Consider the following 13,596-nt stretch of genomic DNA (forward strand, 5'->3'; position numbering starts at 1 on the left):
TTTGCATCAAAAACCTAAAACGACAATTATTATGAAACAAAATTTTAACTCTAAAACGACAAATAAAACGAAACGGAGAAAATAAAAAGAAATAGTATAACCAAATTAGTAAAACAAATTCTTACATGTATGGTACAAACACACCAGATATCTAATCATGCGAACCTCCAAAATTCCGGGGATACTTAACTAAATTGAGTTAAATTTGAAGAAGGTTATAAAAAAGCTGAAACTATTAGTAACTCACACACCTCTACAAATAAATTTTGAATTTGTAAGAAAAAAATAAAGAAATAGCAACATGTTTGTTTTTCCTTTTATATGATTTACACAGAGCCGGTTCAAAAAAATTAAGGACCCTGAGCTGGAAAAAATAATTGGCCATAATTTCTTATGTATTTTTTTTATAAAAAAATTGAATCTTAGTTTTAATAAATTTAGTTAAAACAAAAAAAAGTTAGATGGACTTTGTGCATGACCACCACCGCATATAGGTACTGCCGGCCCTCGATTTACGGTATCACCAATACAAGTAAGAGATTGAAGGCTCGACGAACTCCTTGAGATCACAGCGCAAAACATTGAATTATAGGAATAAAAACGTATGTAACACCTTAATTCTTTAGGAAATGATAATTTGTATAGCAATTTTTTGCTTTGGAAATTTTTTAAGCACACAATTTCATTTAGAAAATCAACCGACATAGACCAATCCGCTACCCACAAATCAGTTGAAAAAATTGTCCGGATTTTTTTTATATCATTGTCGTTAGTCTTAATTTGCATTATCATTTTTTTGTTAATTAATTTGCATCATCATTGATAATGATGTAACTCCAATTTCGACAAACGCCCCTCCGCAATCCTCAAAAAGAATCTGAGAAAGTATACGTGTGTCCATTTATTACACACGTTCACGGTTCACTTGATTACAATTTTGATTAACGTTTAAATTGGATATTATAATGATATAATCCCAAAGTACAATTATTATTTTTACAGTGGCTGGTGGCTACTGACCTTAGTCAAAACATCTTTTGGCCTTTGAAGGAAACAAATGGTCTGAAAGCCTTCATGTGATTCTCTACGTGTGTTTTTTACTTTTTTTTTTTAACTGTATATAATTCTTTAAAGAAACCTTTTGTGTATTTCGCTATCTCTAATAACAATCAAAATCTCCAATAATTCACGTACAAAAGCTTTGCGATGATAGATTGATTTGGTTGATATATCTACACGTGTTTCCTTTTTTCTCCTTTTAATGTTGTTACCAGAAACCAAATTCGTTTGGCAACAAGTTTCATTAACTTTTACATATCTAATTTCCTATATAAATCGACGGACATGGTGCTTTCCTTGTTATAAATAAATATAAATATTTAAGAAAAAAGTATATTGTTGCAGGAAAAATATGATCCGTAAATATCATGGAAGGGTACATACAATCTTTGAGTGGGGACTGCCAAAAGAAAGACAAGGAAAGAGAGAGGACTAAAGGAAGTAATAAACGCAATGGCGAAAAAAGGAAAACAAAATTCAATTTGTGTTCTATCTTTTGCAATCACATGACCAAACTACAAACCCTACATATTTATGTCAATTCACAAAAACTATAATTTCTGGGACTAATATGTTACATACGGTGATATAATACAAATCCAATATCAAACTTAGATTATCTTTTAATCACGTGGATAAAATCACAGAAAATTCACAGAGAAATTAGAAACCGCACACACAAAGTAACAAAGTCACAGCAGCCAAAAAGATAAATATAGTTTTCACTTCAGATAAATGTACAAGTCTGTTGCTTTAAAGCTGAATCTATTCCTCATTTGAAAAACAAAATCACAAACAAACTCTCTCAGGTTGATTCAGCCTCTTGCTTTATGATCTCATATTCTTTCCTTTCGCCCAGTTAGAACCCGAAAAACTGAAAAATATGTAACACTATTAGTATGAGTTAAATAACCGATGTAGTTTGTGAGTGTTTTGTTCTTACCAGCTTCTTCTTCTTCTTCTTTTTCTCGATGTATGCCAAAATCTCCTTCTGGCTCACAAGAGCTTCTTCCAAAGCCTAAATCGAAGATAAATCCAAACTCAATCATCGATTATATAGGTTAAGAATCAGAGTTGGCTATTGTCTAGAACGTTTTTTTGGTAGTTTAGATTTTGCCTTACCTTCTTGGTCTCAGTCAACTCTTGCTCAAGCACTTGAACACGATTAAGCGCGGCCTGAAGTTTCTCCTCTTTCTCAGATTCGACATGAGCAGGTTTCAAGTCAAGGAACATGCACTTATCTTCCAGCTCAGCCATACGTTTCACCATCAACATATACTCAGAGCTCGAGACTGGTGCTGCGAATTGACCTTGATTCTGCTTAGACTTTGTAGATTCCTCATAACAGACCGAGTTTCCATATAAAGCAGCCTCAGTGAGTTTGCGTGGAACGTCTTTTGATAGCCTAACCATTGCAACAATTCCCATCACAAAGGCCATGACCCCTCCCACAAGTAATCCATCTCCTTTATTGGGTGCCCCTTTCCTAACGTAACACTCTAGCCCTAAAGAAACTTTAGTGCGTGCAGAAGAAGAAACAATTTTTTCTTACATGAGTCTAGATATATATACCTTTAGAGATTGGAAAGTTTTCAGCTTTCTGAGTTTTTGCTGGCCATGCCATATTCATTGACTTGTCGATGGTAGTGATTTGCTTCTCATACACATTATCTCCATCGGTTTTCTTCTTGATTCTCTCAAGACTCTGCAGCGTTAGTGGAGAATCTCAATAAGCTTAGTCTAATTTGCTGATTGAAAGATATAATTGTTCTTTAACTTACTTCCGAAGCTGAAGTTGATCTTCCTTGGTCTACATGTTTGTGTTCATCTTCTGAAATCGGTGAGCATTTAGCTTCGCGGTTTATAGCGATCTGCTTCCATTTAAAAACATGTTTGCATGTATGAGATTCAAAACAAACAGTCTATTTTAATAAATTTCAGTTCCTAATTAGGCAATATGTAAATTGTTAGTTACCTTGAGAACCTCAGGATCATTCCATGGACCTTTGTCAGAGCGCATACAACCTCCTTTGTCTTCACAAGTGCAAGCACCTCCAAAGAACTCTGGCAATTCACTGTTTACAATACAAAACATCTAATGAATGTTTGACTTTCGATAGCAAAGCAGAACATAACAATTTCAGAGACGCGTGATATTACCTAGCATCAATGACTTCAAGCAATTTGCTATGATATTTGTTCCCAAGAACATGGATCTTTGCTGTGGTTTTGGGATCAAGAAAAGATTTAACTGTGCTCCACAAGAGCCGGAACCCAGAACCCGCATTGATGATAAACATCCGGTTCAAAGTCTACAAGATAAACCGGTATCCAACAACTTAAGCGCTTATAAGAAGACATATTTATTAGCATTTGACACAATCAATTTTGATGACTTAAATCAAACTATATATATATTTATACCTCAGGGTAATTTTCATTGTCAATCTTGCAAAGCCTTTGAAGAAGCTCTCTTGCAGATTTGCTGAAGTTCTTAAGCCCCTAATCACTCGGAAAACACTCACACTTTTGAATTTACCACTTTTGAATCGAAAGAGACGAAGGAATGAATTTATTGTATACGTACCACGCCTTGCACGTCAAGAATTGTTGTGCTCTGATCAATATGCTTATTCGCTGCGACAGAACAAGAAGGAAACTTGACCTTGAAAGTCTTCTCGAACTCTTTGACATGATATTTCACGTACCGGTCCATTGTTGTCACTTGGAGTAGCTTGTTAGCATCGATTTGACCTAATCTCTCAATGTAAACTGGTCTGCCTTCCTTGTCTACTCCGTGATAGCCTTGAGGGTAGTGCTTCATCACTTCATCGATTTCTTCGAACTCAAAATCCTTCATCACAATTAGAAACATATATTATAGTAGAACTTTTCAACGGAAATTCACACACATGAGATATGCAGAGTTGGGTCCAATTAAATGTTCTGAGGTTTTAGGAAAAAGATTCACCTCAATGATTGTGTCAGCGCCGAAATCTTTCCTCCATTGAATCATGTCACTCCACATTTGCTTAGCTTTCTCAATGTCAAACTTTCTTGCCCTCAAGAATCTGTTTATGTTCATCAATACGACAAGTCGACAATATAAATCTTCTTGTTGAACTTCCATATTATCTGATATAAGCATTATGATACGTATCTAAAAGCAGAGGATACCCTAAGTTTTTTTTTTCTAACATACTAAGGTTTTTCTTTTCATTTTCTTCATAGTTAATTTTATAAAATGTTGAAATTGCATTAAATGATGTTAGGAAAGAAAATGTTGACAAATTTTTCCATAAATCCTTTTGGTCTGAATTTTAAAATAAGATTTAATTTTCTAAAATATTTGAAAAAGTATATGTATGCGTATATCTGCAGATGAGATTAATCGAAAAAAAAAGAAGAAAAGATTTACCTTTATAGCTGAAAACATCTTATCTTTTAAAGAAATACGTATGGCAGTCTAATATTTGTTGTATGATCCTGATATGGTCAGATATTTATATCCTTTGACCTAATTTTCTCTATAGTCTAGTCCAAACAAACAAATCAGGTATCAAAATTCTAATCTTATTGACTAATAATACTATGGTCTAGAATGCAATCATAGTCTTTATGATTTGTTTTCTGGTCTCGAAATAACTTTGTGAATAAGGTAAGAAAATAAAGAGATTGAATAGGAAATGATAAAATAACAAAAAAAAATCATACCGAAGCATCATGTGGAGATCATCGAGTTTGGATGGCAAAAGCTCGTCAAGGACAAGAGCTTGACGAAAAGCATCAAGAGCTTGAAGATCTTCTGCGTCAATGTCGTCCTCAATCGGAACGGACATGACTCTGCTGCTGCTTCTCCGACCTTTTTTCTTGAATGAGTTCTTGAATCTGTTTGATGCATTTATCGCTTTCTTCTTCAACGAGCACATCTTCACTATCTTCCTCTCTTCCTCCGACATCTCTATTTCTGATTAATAATTTATATTTGCATAAGACTTAAGAAATATCTCTGTGAATTAAGGAAATATGTGAAATACTAACCAGGTTTGGTCTCAGCCATGGTTAGATGAGTTTTTAAGCACTCTGTTTCACACGGCAATAATACCTACCAAGACAACATTATTGTAAAGATCATTTGAGAAAATTTGAATCAAATAGTATGAGAAATGATTAGATGAACCTAAAGAATCAAGATGAGTTAAAAACCAAAATGTGTTTTAGGATCCAAAGATGAGAAAAGCTAGAGAGAATTTGAGAGAGTTTTTTTTTTTTTTTACCTTATTGGAGAAGATTGTTTAGGGAGGGGTAAGGGAGGCTGAAGATAATGGAGAGGCTCATTTGAAAGAAGGTGAAAACATGTAGACAACTATTTAGTTCTGATTCTAACAATCTATATATTGACAGGGTCCTAGTCTTTTTCATAATATAGAAATACTTTTTAGAAAAAATCCAATTAATTCTATTAAATAAATACATAGAGTTAGTTATAAACTAATGAACAACGAATCGTTTCTAAGTAGATAAATTAAATATGAGAAAGATGTCTTTGTATTAGGCGAAATGCATCCCACTACTTCAACATTTTGTCGATGATAAAAAAAATCTTTGATGTCAACCCAAGCTAGCTAGTAGTATCTCATGATATTGTTTTTATTTGTATCGTCAGATTATCTACCAAATTTATACATTTACATATACAGTGAATTTGGTTTATAGTAAACAATGAAATTATCATTATATATAGTTTATCAACAAGAACAAAGAATCTTAGTTTTTTTAAGGAGATAATTGCATATATACATTCAAATAGTTTCATATTAGTAAATAACATATCCATCACCACATGGTGATATTCTCCAAAGACGGTGCTGAGATTACATAATTGTTTCTTTTGTTCACATATATATGATTCACCATTATATGTTCATACAGAAATTATAACATTGTACAAGAAGCCAAAAATTCGATAATAATAAGTGATACATATGAAAAACTATTTAAATATTAACTAGTCTTTATAAAATATTAACTTGAGAATCGTTCATAACTTCATATAATAGATTGGTGAAATGAATCCAATTCATAGTAAAATATTTATTAAATAAATCGAGTTAATTTGTTGTTTTGTTTGTTTGTTTGAACAGTGTAATAAAAGGGCCTGTTTCCGGTCCAGTTAAGGCCCAATATATTAATGGGTCGATGTTCATTTAAACTAGTCACTGTGTCTCGCCGTCGTCGTCTCCCGCCGTTTGTATCCTCTCCGAAAGCCCCGACCTGCTAAGACGCGGCGTTTCACGCTCTATCTCTCCCTCTCTCTACTACACCACCTGGAATCTCAGATTTTAAAATCTCTTCTCTGAATCTCTTATGCGCTTAATTCCGTCTCAAGGTTAGGGTTTTGCAAATTCTCAGGTTTTTGGAGTGATTCTGTTTTGGGGCTGTGTAAAATCAATAGGAATGCTGAATTTGTTTCTGTCGATTTTGGCTCTGTTTGGAATCATGAATGTGTAGATTCACTATGAATGCGGATTGATATTGGTGAACTCCAATGAGGTTAGTTATAGAGCTGTGTTTTTAGTAATTGATAAAAAGTACTTAGATTTAGAAATAGAGAGCTTGGCTTATTATATCTTTATATATGTATAAATGCTTACTTCTCTGTCATTGGCCTTATATGAGTTTGGTCTTGAGCGTTTTGTCTTCTTTTTTCCCTCTCACTTAGTTTCGGCCTTCAGCTATCAGAGCTCGAAGCTTGCTTAGCCACTTTTAACTGAATTCGCCTTTGAAACTCTGTAATATTCGTCTGAAGTTTTGGTTTTTCTTATTAGGTGTTTGCAAAACTCCGCAAAGATTCTACCTTTAGCGTTTAAATCGGTAAGTGGTGAACTTGACTATGTTTGCATTTTACTTGTTTTTTGTTCTTTTGCCCTATCTCTACCTTTTCTTGTTGAGTTAGAGTTGAATAAGTGCTTAGTTATGAGTGTGTTATTATCGCATGTTTGCAGTTAGTCCTGTTAGGCGTTTATTATAAGTGAAAAATGTACTTGGTTCTATTTAGAATGAAGTGTCCTGAAAGAAGTAATCTTGTGATTGTAATTGCATAGCTTATTGATCTTCTCACCTTTTATTTGTGTTCAATTCTCAGGCTTTGCTGCCTTTGTCTCAAAGGTGGTTCTGTAAATTTTCTCCTAAGCCATCCTCATTGGCAAACATCTTCAAGGTTTCAGTTTCAACCATGGCCAACACTCTCAATGGAAATGTGATCATGCCTTCAAAACCTCAGAGTACTTACCAAGTTGTGGTAGCTGCAACCAAGGAAATGGGTATTGGTAAAGACGGAAAACTTCCATGGAATTTGCCTACCGATCTCAAGTTCTTCAAGGATTTAACTTTGACCACTTCGGATTCTGCTAAGAAGAACGCTGTTGTAATGGGTAGGAAAACGTGGGAGTCTATTCCCACAAAGTATAGGCCACTCTCTGGTCGCCTGAATGTTGTCTTGACTCGTTCAAGCGGTGTCGATATAGCCAACACTGAGAATGTTGTAACTTGCAGTAGCATAGATTCTGCTCTGGACTTATTAGCTGCACCTCCGTTTAGTCTGTCCATTGAGAAGGTGTTTGTAATAGGAGGTGGAGACATATTGAGGTGTGTATTCTTTACTCAATGTTCTCAATTTTTTCGTGATTTTATTCTTCTTTGATTCTCTTGACAGTATTTGTATCGTAGGGAAGCGTTGAATGGACCGAGCTGTGAAGCCATCCACTTAACGGAGATTGATACAAGTATTGACTGTGATACATTTATTCCCGCGGTTGACACATCTGCATATCAGCCTTGGTGTTCGTCATTTCCAATATGTGAAAATGGACTTCGATTTTCCTTCACGACTTATGTTCGTGTAAAGAGTTCTTCTGCCTGTGAATCCTCTGATGTGAGTGATGGGTCAAAGGTCCTTCAAGTTGATTGGAAAAAGTTTTCTTCTTTTCTTCCTAAGATGATTTTTGACCGTCATGAAGAATTTCTATACTTGAATCTGGTCAAAGAGATAATCTCAAATGGAAACTTAAAGGGCGATAGGACAGGGACTGGTACATTATCTAAATTTGGTTGTCAGGTGAGTTACTACTTCTTGATATTTATCTGAATGTCTTGTTCTGGTTTGCTTATCAAAAGTTAACTAATCTCCATATCTTTGGATCCACAGATGAAATTCAATTTACGCAGGAATTTTCCACTTCTGACGACAAAGGTATGCTCACCTTTACATTGATTTTTTCTTGTTTTAAACCCAAAGAGACTTTGCTTTGTCTTCCCCACATATCCAAGCTTACAAGATCTGTTTGCATTTCACTTGAAAGAGAGTTTTCTGGAGAGGTGTTGTTGAGGAACTTCTATGGTTCATAAGCGGTTCAACCAATGCAAAGGTAAGATCACAGATCTTTTATCATCATCTTCATGCCTTAAGCACCGTGATTGAGCCACTTGTGGACCCTATGCAAATGAAATATATTGTTTCTTTTCTGAGAAGTTTCTGTAAGTGGCAGGTACTTCAAGAAAAGGGTATCCGTATATGGGATGGGAATGCGTCGAGAGCATATCTTGATGGGTAAACTTTTATTCAGCGTTTTTCTTTCAAAACTTGAAACTTTATGGCCATTACGCTGATAAATTGAAAGCTTTTAATTTCAGTATTGGACTGACTGAGAGAGAAGAAGGTGACCTTGGACCCGTTTATGGATTTCAGTGGAGACACTTTGGTGCTAAGTCAGTAGTCGCTTCTCTGTTATCTCTTGACACTTTCTGAGTTTTGGCAATACATAATCTCTGTTGAGCCGTTTCGTTAATCTCTTTCTACAGGTACACAGATATGCATGCTGATTATACGGGGCAAGGATTTGATCAGCTCTTAGATGTAATTCACAAGATCAAGAACAATCCTGATGATCGACGGATTATAATGTCGGCTTGGAATCCTTCTGATCTTAAGCTGATGGCACTTCCTCCATGCCACATGTTTGCACAGTTTTATGTTGCAGATGGAGAACTGTCATGTCAAATGTATCAGCGCTCAGCCGATATGGGTCTCGGCGTACCGTTTAACATTGCATCATACTCCCTTCTTACATGCATTCTCGCTCACGTCTGTGGTAATATTCAAATTTTCACTACAAAATAGTGCAAATTTATGATTTCGAATCGGTCATCCACTGATAGTTTGACATTATGCAGATCTTGTTCCTGGTGATTTTATCCATGTGATTGGAGATGCTCATGTTTACAAAAACCATGTCAGGCCTCTGCAAGAGCAACTTGAGAACCCACCGAAACCTTTTCCTGTGAGTATAAACAAACACATGATTTACTGATTCTTAATCTTGATTGGGTTTTATGAATGCAATAATCTACCAACATTTAGTTGTAACAATATCTTATTTATCTTGGGATATTTTCAGGTTTTGAAGATAAAACCGGAGAAGAAAGATATAGATTCTTTTGTGTCGGATGACTTTGAGCTCATTGGCTATGATCCTCACAAGAAAATAGATATGAAAATGGCGGTTTAGCTCCTAATTTCTTGTGTTATTCAGATAAACTTTCATAGTGAATTGAATATCGACGATTCTAGTTTTCTTTGTACTAATTAGCTAAGTGGAGAATCTTAATCGTTTGGAATAAGAAAATATGATTTAGGAACAAAGTCAACTTGGAATTCAAGTCAAGAAAAAAATTATCTTATGAACAACTGAATATTTTTTTATAAGATATTATTGATAAGATAACTTCTTATCATGGTCTTTCTTTAAAATATGTGATTTAACTTGATAATAAAATTGAAACTCATATTTAGCAAAAACTACTCATAAGCTATATAATGTATAGTTTTTAGATGATTGATGCACGGCCGACGTGAAGATACTTTTATTTAGTTTAGATAGTCAACATCCAAGAATCCTAAGGGTATTTATTTGCTCTACCAAAATATCTAGACAATTCTAATGAGACAATTCTACTTGATTCGGTTTACAATAGATAATTTATGCTAAAGGAGAGATTCCAAGTGATGTTTTGTCTAAGTAACATGAGCAAATGAATGGGATGCTGATGACCCTAAAATGGACTATACGTTATGGCATAAATTCAATTCTGCCTCCTCAATCTTGTCATGTTGTATATTGATTGGATACTTTTCGTCGTTTCTTTTTTCAATTTATATGGTGATCACTATAATGCAAGTTTGATCTGAAATGTCTTGGTCAATATAAATATTTATACAAAATATATAGGTTTTGAATGGTTAGTCCATAAGATGCGGACTGGACAATGCATACCGATATTTTAGTATGCAAAATGTCGGACTGTAGTGTGGAACAGACAATTGTATATTGGTATGAAGTTTATGTTGGTATGGAGCTTTTGGAGAGTGGAATGAAAAAATACCGACCAATAGTGAATTTATGATGGTATGAAGAAGTATGTTGAAGTGCATACTAATATAAACATTTTTAGTATGCAATAATGCATACTAGTCCAGAATAGTAAATGGTGAATTAAATGCAGATTGATCCGATTTTAATCCGTTTTGCAGCATAATATACAACCATTCAAAGCCATATGCCAACAGCCGTAATCAGCATGTTTAACTAGGAAATATGATTTGTGTTAACGTTATTGTTGTTTCATCACTAGAGTACAAACCCGTATAAAATTTTCATAACTAAATTTTCTCGTAAAATATTCGTAACTTTTTTTTTTCCCAATTATCAACTACTCACATGTAAGGAGAACGTATAAAAAATACAGCAAACAACAAATTACAAGTACTTTATATTATACGATATGTTCCTTACAGGTTTATGGCTATCTCACGTGTATCCTTCGTAGATTGGCATCAATCTTTTCTCATCCAAGCGTATCTTGTCTCTTCACCTTTCCAGATATTTGGTTCCTACACGTTATGTAATTTCACTTCACTCAGAATTAACCGCTATTTATGTAGTATTATTTAAGCATAAACATAAACATTTATAAGTACTATTGATCATGACTTTCATTTTTTTTTTGACATTTTGCTGATTACCAATGTTCTTAATATCGGGCATGCTTGAAATATAGTGTTACTTATTCATGTCTTAATAAGCTGTCCGATACCTAATTTCTAGTTAGTTCAAATATCAAAGAATCAATACTCTTGTACTGTTGGCTTATCAATAGCACATTTTTGCAGGTAAATAAATACGTTATGGGTATTTCTACACTACTTGCAATGGGATCTAAATATATTCCCAATAAAAGTGAGACCAAGATCGATGACGTGACGACATATACAGTACCAACAATTCCCTCCTCTGTTATTAATTCTATTCCCTTTTATCCATAACCCTAATGCTATCCAGCATTTGGAAACACCATTTTATATTCTTACCTATTAACTTTCTATCAGTTCTCCCCAAATTAGGCATTAGCTAGTGAGTATGTCAAATATTCCATACTTTAGTGGAACTAACCACGTCTGATATAACATCATCAAACCTAAATTCGAGGTGTGTGATCAAATTTCATCTCTGCGTTTTAACTGTTAATTTCCGACCGTCACCATGTATTTTTGTGTTCTCAAACCTATTCTGGTATGAAGATTTCACAATCGTCGAACTGTTGAGACGCTACTTTAACATTCAGAAATTTAATATTGACTGTTATTGTAAATGATGATCACCACGAGAACTTTATATGTGTTTCCAATCATCCTCAGTCCCATGAGATTGAAAATGATCACTTCCTCAGTAGTTGTCACAATTTAATAGTTTCAAGTGAAGCATGCTAAAATGTGAATTATAAAAAAAATAACTATATTTTGGTGATATAGTGGATACATTATTTATAATTTTCGTATGTACCACCACATTTGAAAAAATTAGAATGTTACATCAACCAGATGGATTAATCAGTTCTACCCCAACTAGGTAACAAGTCTCTCTTTTTTTTCTTTTTTTTTTCATCTGGTAAGAAGTCTCTAGTGTCATCCATAAAGCCAAACAATACAAACAACATTCAGCATAATAGAAACATAAGTTACGTTGAAATGTTTTGACGTCCACGTCTCTGGATTCTTACACTATATCTTGACCGAATTACTTACTAGTCTCATAAAAATTTTCATTTTAATTTACTCTTAAGAAACGAAATCATTTATCGTTCAGTGGATATTTTACAAATCTTAGTTTTGATAATTAGAATGAGTTTGAGAATGGAAATTTTAACCTCACACAATCGTACGTAACCCCCAAAAACAACCTACAGAAAACAAAGATTTTGGTTAAAATTTTATAAGCGTCATAAAACAGCACATAATCATGAGTTCTCTGAGTCTTTTCCATTTTCAAGATAAAGATAAAGAGATTTTCTAAGGGAAAGTTACAAGATTATGAAACAGAGGATTCAAGTTTATAATAACCAAAAGGAAAAAAAAAAGAAACAGAAACAAATATTCACTAGCAAAGAGGATCTAGATTATTAAATGTTCTTCATCCTTTTGAATCCTCTTTTGTCTCGCAATGAAAGCTTCAATCTTTGTCCTAAATTGCTCGTTACTCATTCCATCTTCTGGTCTCTTAACCCTCACAACTACTTTCTTGTCGGAGTCACAAATCCTCATATGCTTCTCCGACACATACCTCTTCATGGTTTTCTCACCATTGGTACTCTCCAGCGGCTGAACCGCCTCAAACGCTTTCTGCGATTGGCTTCTCCCAAAACTAACCCTCTTGATCACTCCACTCGGCTTCTTCAGTTGTTCTGTTTTCGTCTCGTAAACTACGGATTTTTTCTTCTCACTCTTATGAAGAAAATCTTGGTAAAGATCGTTACTTTCAGCTTCTGTTGTTGTCTTTAAAGGCTCCTGACTCGAGCTGTATCGTCCGGATTTCGCAAAAAGAGTAATTACAATTGCGTTTCCGACGAAGAAAACGAATCTCGGGCTAACGAGAAACACTGCTGCTTCCCTGAAAATGTCCCCGGAGAGTTTCACAGAGGGGAAAGAGAGTTTGGAAATCAAGATTAGAAGAAAAAGCAGCTCGATCAGTCTGAACAAGCTCGTGAACGATCTTATTACTTGGAAATTCAAGATTCCTCTGGATTTCTCCATCTTCAAGTGTTGGAACTTAATTGGATCCATCAAGATGATTTCTTGCAAAAAGAAAAAAAACACAGGACAAAACAAGAAAAAGGACTTAAAGGGATCGTGGGAGTGATTTAGGTCACTCGAAAGAAGTGATATTTAGGGAAACGAAGTGAGAAGAAGCAGAGAGTTTTGCCATAAAGAGATTAAACAGAGGAAGAAGAACAATAGTCATGGTGAACATGGACCAGTTTGTGCAGTTATGTTTCATTAAGAAAAACAGAGGATTTAGGAATATTTATTTGCAGATCTCCGTTTTTGTTATATTTATTTTTTTACGTGTGTTTTTCTTGTAGGTGTTGAATTGAGTTGCTTAGGCTTCTTATATATAGACTATGAAAAATATCCATAATAATAAC

The 13,596-nt window shown here is 34.4% G+C and overlaps 3 protein-coding genes across 7 annotated transcripts; 1 reads left to right on the plus strand and 2 right to left on the minus strand.

The window, feature by feature from the left end:
- Positions 1–1,657: 1,657 nt before the first annotated feature.
- Positions 1,658–5,634, minus strand: LOC9305208 (phosphatidylinositol/phosphatidylcholine transfer protein SFH1). Of its 3 annotated transcripts, none has more exons than XM_021019551.1 (13): positions 5,337–5,634; positions 5,101–5,164; positions 4,774–5,026; positions 4,031–4,130; positions 3,647–3,913; positions 3,484–3,561; positions 3,220–3,371; positions 3,035–3,134; positions 2,841–2,930; positions 2,632–2,764; positions 2,182–2,558; positions 2,003–2,077; positions 1,658–1,933 (listed from the first exon to the last, which is right to left on the minus strand). In XM_021019551.1, exons 2-13 carry the CDS (start codon positions 5,117–5,119, stop codon positions 1,919–1,921), a joined length of 1,659 nt encoding a protein of 552 aa, XP_020875210.1. In that variant the 5' UTR covers positions 5,120–5,164; positions 5,337–5,634; the 3' UTR covers positions 1,658–1,918. The 3 variants fall into 3 exon arrangements, with proteins under 3 accessions (XP_020875210.1, XP_002869137.1, XP_020875209.1); XM_002869091.2 differs by having other exon boundaries at positions 2,182–2,564; positions 5,337–5,633; XM_021019550.1 differs by lacking the exon at positions 5,337–5,634 and adding an exon at positions 5,266–5,304 and having other exon boundaries at positions 2,182–2,564.
- Positions 5,635–6,214: 580 nt separating this feature from the next.
- On the plus strand, positions 6,215–9,802 carry LOC9305209 (bifunctional dihydrofolate reductase-thymidylate synthase 2). 3 transcript variants are annotated; one of them, XM_021019548.1, is made up of 12 exons: positions 6,215–6,448; positions 6,571–6,612; positions 6,888–6,933; positions 7,205–7,707; positions 7,789–8,176; positions 8,267–8,311; positions 8,421–8,486; positions 8,607–8,668; positions 8,752–8,826; positions 8,920–9,209; positions 9,292–9,398; positions 9,516–9,802. In XM_021019548.1, the coding sequence occupies exons 2-12, from the start codon at positions 6,608–6,610 to the stop codon at positions 9,624–9,626; spliced, it is 1,698 nt and encodes a 565-aa protein (XP_020875207.1). In that variant the 5' UTR covers positions 6,215–6,448; positions 6,571–6,607; the 3' UTR covers positions 9,627–9,802. The 3 variants fall into 3 exon arrangements, with proteins under 3 accessions (XP_020875207.1, XP_020875208.1, XP_002867112.1); XM_021019549.1 differs by lacking the exon at positions 6,571–6,612; XM_002867066.2 differs by lacking the exon at positions 6,215–6,448 and having other exon boundaries at positions 6,456–6,612.
- A 2,558-nt stretch (positions 9,803–12,360) lies between these two features.
- On the minus strand, positions 12,361–13,542 carry LOC9303185. Its single transcript, XM_002869092.2, has one exon. The coding sequence runs from the start codon at positions 13,232–13,234 to the stop codon at positions 12,566–12,568; it is 669 nt and encodes a 222-aa protein (XP_002869138.2). The 5' UTR covers positions 13,235–13,542; the 3' UTR covers positions 12,361–12,565.
- Between the last annotated feature and the right edge of the window lie 54 nt (positions 13,543–13,596).

The sequence above is a fragment of the Arabidopsis lyrata genome (assembly GCF_000004255.2).
Source record: "Arabidopsis lyrata subsp. lyrata unplaced genomic scaffold ARALYscaffold_7, whole genome shotgun sequence".
Classification (NCBI taxonomy): domain Eukaryota; kingdom Viridiplantae; phylum Streptophyta; class Magnoliopsida; order Brassicales; family Brassicaceae; genus Arabidopsis; species Arabidopsis lyrata.

Bases quoted from the DNA above. Each gene is read 5' to 3' on its own strand.
- LOC9305208 (XM_002869091.2), bottom strand. The intron at 4,131-4,773 runs GTATGATTTTTT...GAACATAAACAG, and splicing joins GATCTCCACATGATGCTTCG to ATTCTTGAGGGCAAGAAAGT. The intron at 3,914-4,030 runs GTGAATCTTTTT...ATTGTGATGAAG, and splicing joins GCGCTGACACAATCATTGAG to GATTTTGAGTTCGAAGAAAT.
- LOC9303185 (XM_002869092.2), bottom strand. From the start codon at position 13,234: ATGGATCCAATTAAGTTCCAACACTTGAAGATGGAGAAATCCAGAGGA.
- LOC9305209 (XM_021019548.1), top strand. The intron at 6,934-7,204 runs GTAAGTGGTGAA...TTCAATTCTCAG, and splicing joins TACCTTTAGCGTTTAAATCG to GCTTTGCTGCCTTTGTCTCA. The intron at 8,669-8,751 runs GTAAACTTTTAT...TTTTAATTTCAG, and splicing joins TCGAGAGCATATCTTGATGG to TATTGGACTGACTGAGAGAG.